The 9,230-nt window shown below is 41.1% G+C and overlaps 1 protein-coding gene across 1 annotated transcript in view; it reads left to right on the top strand.

The window, feature by feature from the left end:
- Positions 1-6,953: 6,953 nt before the first annotated feature.
- The window catches only part of ninl (ninein-like), a 55,252-nt gene continuing 52,975 nt past the window's right edge, over positions 6,954-9,230 (top strand). Inside the window, exons 1-2 of the mRNA XM_063191387.1 lie at positions 6,954-7,214; positions 8,542-8,753. Of these exons, the coding sequence (XP_063047457.1) occupies positions 8,571-8,753 (183 nt within the window). The 5' untranslated portion in view covers positions 6,954-7,214; positions 8,542-8,570. The remainder of the gene's footprint in view (positions 7,215-8,541; positions 8,754-9,230) is intronic.

Here is a 9,230-nt window from a genome sequence, read left to right as displayed (position 1 = left end):
GTAGCGGAAGCAATACAACAGCATATTGAAATGAGCTGAACTGCTCCTTTAAGTAGCCTAAGGGCATGTTTGATCGATAGAAACCCCTATATAGTCCCTATATTGACTGTGTGGATTAATAATAAAACATACCCCATTAGGACATAGGCCTACAATATCAAGATACACAACTGTCAACTGTATATAAAGAAGACCTCTGCCGCCATCTTGTGAGAATTCTAGGTAATGTAAGAGGCGTATAGATAGAAGAATAGGCCCATATAGAATATAGGCCTATAGAATCACTCCAAGACCTTATTAAAGCAGGACAGGCTACCGATTGTTTACCAAATTGATTACTGGTATGTTTCCTTTTCCTTTCATTTTTCCGCAAGTTCAAAACTTAGCCATTACCAAACTCAATGACTGAGTCTAATAATTAACACGTTTTTGAGTCAGTAGCCTAGGGATAATGTAGGCCTAGTCTACAAATAACAGGTTGACCACAAATGCTAAATAATGTTATTAGGCGTTGTCTGGTCTACCATTAAAAAACTATATATATATATATATATAATATATATATCTATGTATTATCAATAACCTCGTTTTTTTTTTACACCCAGTCTATTTGTGCCCAATTCAGTGAGTGACTAGTTCAGTCTGTGGACACACTCCACACACTAATAGTTCCAGTTGATAGAAATATTTTCAGATGTCGGTCCTCCACAAAATCAGTGGCCTCTCCCATTAATTCCAATGGCGTTTGAGTCAAGTGTGGCAGATATCTCCACCAACGTTGTGATGCAGTGTCTATCTGATACTTGTCTGTGGCTTACCACAGGATTTGAGAGATTTCCAACATGGCAGCAATATGTCCTTGTGTAGGCCTACTTTTTTGTTTTGAATACATGAATGAAAGCATTTCTTGCTGTATTAATTGATGGAACGATATGATTAATCTGTGTCTGATAGAGGCCTACAATAGGCTACCCAATAGCAATACGTGGCAGAGTATTTCTGGATTGAATTGAATTGAATTGAAAACATCAAGACATTAAGATACATATAGACATCTATACCAGTGCTTCCACAATTCCGAGAAATACATTTATAGTTTTTTTGGTTCCTGAAATGCATTGGGTGACATTGGAAAATGAATAAGTGTGACAGCTGGTCGAGTGGGAAGTAGAAGACTGGCCCCATAAGCCATAATACCTTATTGACAGAGTGCCTCTAAGTGGAAGTTGAACAGAAATAACTTAATTTAAACAAAATATGGTCACACTTTGGGTTCAAAACATTTTATTGAAAAATAATAAAGAATTTGCTGTCCCACTATAACAATTGTTGCTGTCCATAAGCCATTGATAAAGCGGGATAGTGGAAAATGTGCATTAAAATATTTTTTTAACAAGATGATCCTTAATGAAGTCACCAAACAATATTTAAAACGCGATTGATCTCAGATTGCTATGCCATTTGCAACATCATTGGTTTTGTTGGTTCAGCCTTTGAATGACATCTGATCACACCCCCAGGAAGACATCACACCCACACTTTATATTATATTTAAAATATTACATGGTAGAGGAAATATATCCAAAAGATTATGTAAAAGATGTAAATGACTACAGTAAAGCAACATGAAGATATTGATGACAATTGTTAACTGCACCACTTTACCAGTTTTTCTCACTTTACCATTGTTCACCATATAAGCTACAATTTTGTGAATCACCTCTACTCCCTCACTCCATCTTTCCCATCTCAGGATATAGTCCATGAGCCAGACCACCGATCGCAATCGAAAGGGTGGGCAAAGTCTTGCTGGTATTTTATTATTGCTATATATGTCCAGTTTATGAATTGGTATGATAACCTTTGCAGAACAGTAGCTTTATCATATTTATCATGCATTTCTTATTTGAACCATTTTACACTAAAAACGCCTAGGCTAATTTGCTAATATCTTGATAAATTGAACATAAAAATGACTCTGAGGTAAATATATTTATAGGAAAAGTTGTTATACAAAATTCTTAGATAGTTCAAAGGGCACATTACACATATTTCCCACTTAATTTAGTTCAGGCCCCCATTTTCACTGACTTTCATTTAAAAATGAGGGTTTATTTCTCAAGAGTGAAAATACAGGTGGGTTTTATATTACAAGTTTCCTTAAAAGTTATCTTTCATTATCCAAACGAAGTGTAATGTACTTAAATGTGAACTAATTTACATACACACTAATTTTATATGTTGACAAAGACCTATTGGATGAAGTAGAGACTACACTTTTTACACTGACTAAGGGTGTTTGGAGAGGATAAAGTCCCTTTTTGTACCATGCTGTTGTTGAGAGTGTACTACACTATACAATCCAGTGGCATGCACAGACATTTTTGGGGGCAGGTGCTCAAGGTGGGGGCGGGGGGCATATGGAACTTCCAGTTTCCTTGCTAGGTTAGAGCAGGAGTGGGGAGCCGTTTTCATTCGTGGGCCACTTCAAGTTTTATAAAAGGCTGCACTATGAACACAAATCAGGATTTCCCCCTGCAGTTTAGGCCTATATTGAAGGTGGGCACCTTCACAACAGACCCCAGCTCCACTAGGTCCCCTGAAAACATAACTTAATTGTATTGCAAATTAAATTTCTGAGAGTTCTTTACAAAGCATGTCAAATTCCATGTGAAACTGCATAAGATTAAAATTACATCAGGGGCCGTAAACGGCCCTTGAGACATAAGTTACATTCCCCACCCTTGTATTATAAACTATATTATATCAGGGTGAATTGTCACATACTTTTGATCTCAAGAATTTATACCGTATGATCATGCCAATATGGAACACATTGTGACCAAATAAAAAGGGAACTTTCAAAATGGGCCTTTTTTTCGTCTAATACTGTGAAGGAGCAGGTGCTTTAGCACCACCAAGTCCGTTCCTAGATCTGTGCATGCCTATGATACAATCACTTGGGTTTGGAAATCTAACAGTAAAAGTTAAGTCCCAAATAAACAGACTGACCCGCTGTGCACTGAAAGTAGTGGGGGTGAGGGATCACCCCACCTTCCAAGCAACATACTGTATGAAGAGTCCAGAGAGCAGGCCAGTAACGGGGAATAACAGATTACATGTTTCATGATTACGTTATTAACAATCAAAAAATTGAAGAGTTGCATTCCCTTACAGTTACTGCTTCAGTGTCTGGTAATCAAAGTACATTTACTATGTGAAAATAAGTGGTGGTTTCTAGATTCATATGCTATGCTATTCTCAAATTTTGATCATTCCACACATTACCAGAAACACAGAGAAAACACATAATGTGCATGCGTGTTGGTGTGGCAGTGGCTGTGTGTCTGTGCCTGAGAGATGGAGTTGATTCTATGATTCTGCTTGCATTTGTCTCCTTCTTCTCAAATATCTACCTTCATCTGGCTGTCCCTGCTGGTAACTCTTATAATATCGTCTTCGGCTGAGTTTCCCAAAAACACTTAAGTAGTAATAAGTAGTACTTAATTATGAGGCACCCTTTAGACAATATCAGGGATAGACATCAATTCAAGTTTATACAATACCTTTTCTTGTACATGCATGCTTGAACATAACACACGTGTGAGGAAAAGGCCTATACACTTTTAGTGGTGATATTCCTGATATACTGACAAGGGACCACCTTACTTAAGTTATTTAACCTCCAGTAATTGCATTTGCTCAAATTACTGTAATTGAGTACTTTGATGAGTAACTTGTAATTTCCAAAGTAGTTATTAAAATGGGTGATTTTATTTTTACTCAAATTACAATTTGGCCCAAGTATTTTACTTACATCTACCTTGAGTACTGAGGAAGGCAAAATTGAAATAAAGGGGAAAATCTGTCAGACATGAAGGGAAATTGTGTGTTATTACCATTTACCATAAATTATCTATTTTGGACTAATCTATTGGATGACTCTCTAGGGCCCGCCGGCCCCATACCATTAGTCCGACAGCCCATAGACGGTACACAATAGAGTTGCAAGCAACTGTCTGAGAATAGTGGAGCACACACCATAGATCTGAGGGAGTAGCAACGCAGCCTGAAAACTGTTTTTTAGAAGATATACAAGACTTATTATTTATTAACAAAACTTATTCATGAATTTAATCTCACAACTGGGAATTAAATGAAATCCACCAGACTATTTCCTTTGGTAGGCTTCCCCGCCTTTGAAATTGAAGGTCCCAGTCCTTAACACAATGAAATCCAGACCCCTAAATTCAGAGTAATGGTCTGTTGTATCAATGAGCTGACCCTAGGCCTGCAACTTTGCCACACCAGGGCACACAGAATTTTGTTGTCACGATCGCCAGGTTATTGGAAGATGACATGTGTAGAGATAGACAGAGGTCACGAATGGTGCTATTAAGGAAAGCGATAGAAAGACAAACTGAAAGTAACTCAAATTACATTTTTTAAAGTTTTTTTTTTTACCTTTTACTCAAGTAGATCTTTAAAGAGGTAATTTTACTTCTACTTTGAGTAGAAGTTGAACCAAGTAATGGTATTTTACTATTTTTACTTCATTACGTTTTTTAGTATTCTTTCCACCTCTGATAGCCTCCTACTGCAAATGAGCCTGGTGACAGGCCAATTCACTCTTGGCTGAAAACGCTCAACTACATTATAACAACATTGCTAACAATGCAGGAAGTCTTAGGTAACCGATTAAGACTTGGCCATTACCATTTGGTGGCAATAAGGTTATAACAGAGGGACTGCGTTACGACCTTAAAGCCAGCCGGCCGAGGTGCACCACATGACAGCCGGGGTACACCACGTGACAGTTTTCTTGAACTACTTTGTATCCAGTGCGAGTACCACCGAGCCACCAGGTTATGTGATAGGGAATATCTTAACATGAAATACACATTTTCTAATGAAAGGGGGAAGACGCTAGGGCTACAATAGAAAAATAGTGTAAAGTAAATACAAAAAATAATCATAAAAACACAAAAGGACAGTGCAGTCCGTGGAAAGCTCAGAGCCTTAAAGCTCACGATGAGATCAGAGCTCTTTCAAACAGTTTTTCATAAGCTGGGACAGGACTTGGAGCTGTCCATGGATGTATTTATGAAGCATTTAGGTTCCAACTCTATATAGGATCGACAAATACGTAGAACATAAATACAACCCGCTACCAGCTTTTCTACACTTAGCATGGAGAGTGTGAATCAAGCCAACTTCCACCATGTGAGGACTGCCTCCTCATGCATGCTATGTTTGCCAACTATCAGGCTGGCATCTTGATAGCAAGTCTTCAGCAGCATCCACAAATCCCAAGCCCACTTGACCATGGCTGGGCCAACTGTGAAAATGACCAGCTCACTATACAGTGGATGTGGCAATCTCCAGCTCCTGAAGCAGTGCTACAACTGATGTCTTGCAAGTGCAGCCATCAATGTAAACTGCCAGATTGCCAATGTCTGAGAAGTAGCTAAAAATGCACAACCCTCTAAAAACTTCAGACATGCGTATATGAAGAGGATAATCACGGTGACATATTTACAGATGCTTACTGGACTGAGTCAGATCTTGAGGACTGAAATAATGGTCTTTAGTTTATTTTAATATGGTTAATGTGTATTTGTTCATGGTGTTTGTTCATGTTATTCTTGCTATTGCAGGACAAGTTTAATAATAAAAAAAACCCCACATTTTTATCACATTTTGTCATTCACATATTGCTTAGGTGATTATATTAGGTCTATTGGTATGGTCTAACAACCTTTTTAGGGTCTTGATTGAAGAGAAAGCAAATGTAGGGAGGAAATGTAAGCACCCTGTGTGGTCAACAAACTGCATAATAACGAAGAACAACAATACAGTTTTCACGTTTCCGTTTTACTGGTCCACCATTTCAACGCATGATCTTTCACTAACTACCTCTTTGCAATGGTTATCATGCCATATTAATGTACAGTATATTTTTATCACATGTTAGTATGTTTGTTCATTATGTTTTTGGGTGTTGTTTTGCTGTTGGGGGAAAAGTAAAAAAAAAAGTAAAAAAGAAAAAAAAAACGGATTTCATATGTTCACATTTTGTCATTCACATATTGCTGAGGTGATTCTATGAGGCCTATTAGTGTGGTCTAACAACCCCTGTAGGGTCTTAATAGAAGGGAAAGCATCCTTGAGGTAATTCAAGCACCTTGTGTGGTCAACAAACTACATAATAGCAAAGAACCACAATACCGATTTTCACATTTCCATTTTACTGGTCCACCATTTCAACACATGATAACTACCAAAAAGCTACCTGTTTGCAATGGTTATCATGCCAAACTGTTTACTTGAGATGTCCAAGAAGTCAAAAAAACATATTAGAACTTGCCCACCCATTCGATTGCGAGAGGTCAATTTTTGGTTCCTGGCTCAAGGCCTAAGGGCCAAAACATACCAAGGCGGAACGGAACGGTCGCAGGACGGACGCGGTCTTTCTGCTTAGTTTTGGCCGGCGTGCTTTTCTCTGCCTTGCACACTGACAGCGTCGGCGTGCGCGGCCAGTCCTATTCAAAACCCTAGCCACAGCCAAAGCTAGCATGCTACTTTGCCATTCATTTGAATGAGACACCGCCGGTCGCCGGCGTGAAAAATACGCTCGAGTTCTATTTTCCAAATGCAGCGCGGCGCGGAGCCGGCTCCCGCGCCGCTGACGCCCGACTACCGCCGGTTGGTGTGTAAGGACAGACAGGTTTCAATGTATTTTCACTGACGCCGGTAAAAACCGTGGCCGTTCCGCGCCGCTTTACCGCCTTGGTGTGTCAGACCCCTAATATGGAAACATGTGTTTACAATAGCATGCATGGGGATTTTGCCCCCTCCCTCTCTGTTCAACACCGGTCATCCAGGTCCCACCGCCTAGCCGGTAGGGGATGCGAGGCGCTATGTGGTGCTCGTTCCTCTAGGACGGTACGGCATCTCTCATTCAGTTCAGTACCCCCCAGTGCCAGGCGCCAGAATCTCTCAGCACAAGCACTGGCCTCCAGAATGTAGTTCGCTCCGACGTCTGTCCTCCTCGTTTGCAGACGACCCCAGCCTGAAGATGTCGTGAATAAGTGAGAAGTGAAAATCATCACCTTACTCGGCTATAACTTCGCGAGAGCCCCAAATGGGAGTACAATCGAGGCGCAAAGCGCATACGTGAATTCCACAGTGGTGACCGCGGTACAGTTGGAACGGTAAGAGACTCAAATTTCATGTTTGTTGGCGATGCGAATTGGAATGTTCTCCGTTATCTGCAACATGGAGTGTGAATGTGCCACAAAACTGAACGCAGCTTGCGTTTTACGCAACGGTTATGCGCAAAAGTTGAGCTGTCCAACATTTTTTTGTCCTATCGTGCGAGCTTTTGTTTCACTTTTGTGTCCCGTTCCCATGGTGAAGCGTACATCAGTCATGCCGCTGTGAAACAGCACAGAGCTAGGCTTAAAGATCAACGACCTTCCCTGTAAATCCCCGTTTCTATTCAGTGCCCTGTGCGGATTGTTCTCACTTACGGCTACCGTTAGCGGCTATTGGAATTTGTTTTAATTCTGTCTTTTGAATTCTCTCTACCATGACGCGAAACAGTAAATTGTCCCCAAAAGGCGACCCAGCACTGTGATGTTAACGTTGCCGTTGGGCATGTGCATTTCCTAAAAGATAAACGATCCAGTGGTGTGCCAGGAGAGTAGGCTTCATGTTCAGTCGAACTTAATTTACTAGTAAGTATGGAAATAGGTCAAAACGATAACCATTGATCAGGAAAGAGCGCCTAGCCTACGGTCATATGATTGGATCACTGGCATGATGGATTTAGCATCCCTCTCTCACTATACAGTTATGTATCAATCGTTTGCAATAATGAAACGTATGCAATCTGTTATCAAGTTGGAGCTGTCATAGACTCTTTGGAAAGTAGGCCTACTTTGTATTAAGAGTCTATTCTTTGTGATGAGTGACTTGTTGAAAACAGTTAATTGTCTGTTTGGGGTACCGACTGAGGTCAGCAATTTGCAGATTGTGCCCCTTTGATATTATGTAAGCAGCACAATTGAGACCTTCAAAAAACGCCAGGAGGTATTGAGTACGACGAGGCATGACTACCCAGGCAGACGGTTTTGGCCCCTCGCTTCTCGCTGGAATGCGGAGCACTGAGCGGCTTGCTGGAGAGAAGTAAATGTCTAGCCACAGCTATGCTTGCGCGCTCTCTCTCTCTCTCTCTCTCTCTCTCTCTCTCTCTCTCTCTCTCTCTCTCTCTCTCTCTCTCTGTAACAGTTTACGGTAACATAGCTCCAACCGAGCAGGGCGTTGAGTTAGGGTTGAACTTCCCCCGCCTTGTTGTGGCACAACTTTCACAGACGTTTCACAGAGTATTTTTCAGAACGCGGCATAGTGCTCAGCATAAACACATGCACCTTCACCGCTGCTGTGTCGCTGACACAGTGGCTCTCCCTACTGACACTCACTCTCCCCCTCCCCCACTTATACCCCTACCCCTGTCCCTGTCCCTGTCCCTGGCGACAGAGCGGCGTTGCCCAGCAATATGTGGTGGGATGGATGAGGAAGAGCAGAACCGCTATGTGGCCCAGCTGAAGGAGGAATTCGACAGCTGTGACACCACTGGCACAGGATACCTGGACAAGGAGGAGCTCACCGCGCTATGCCACAAGCTTCACCTGGACGCACACCTGCCGCTGCTGCTGGATACCTTGCTGGGGCCAGAGCACTATGGTCGCGTGAGTTCCGCTGGAGTCTTTTCCACAGTTGATGTAGAAGTTGAAGTACTCTTATGTAATTACAACATTACAGTAGTAGTATGATATTACACTGTTTCAAATATCTAATACCATACTACCAGTGTTGTAATGACCTCTGTAAGAGTACTTGTACTTTGCACCACTCTGATTTTTTTTTATCCATCCGATGTTTGTCTATAAACCTCACCTACACAGTAAAAAAGTAAAAATGGTGTTAATTCACTTAGAGAGTAGACCAAATATTGTCTTGAAGATTTTAAATCTACTCTGTAAGTGTGAAATCAACACGGTCTGGAGTCTGGAGTAATCAAAGGTTGATTACCTGTTGACTGTTGGCTACGATTCACCATTTATCCAAAATGCTTCCTCAGGTCTGGCATGATGTTAGCACAACTTAACTCCTTCAACTACTTAACCTGAACTGGTTGAATTGGGCTCTTTACAGGCATAATTCAC

Source organism: Engraulis encrasicolus, chromosome 24 (assembly GCF_034702125.1).
Source record: "Engraulis encrasicolus isolate BLACKSEA-1 chromosome 24, IST_EnEncr_1.0, whole genome shotgun sequence".
NCBI classification, from domain to species: Eukaryota; Metazoa; Chordata; class Actinopteri; order Clupeiformes; family Engraulidae; genus Engraulis; species Engraulis encrasicolus.
The sequence above is the reverse complement of the archived record's forward strand: the minus strand, read 5'-3'. Positions and strand labels throughout refer to the sequence as shown.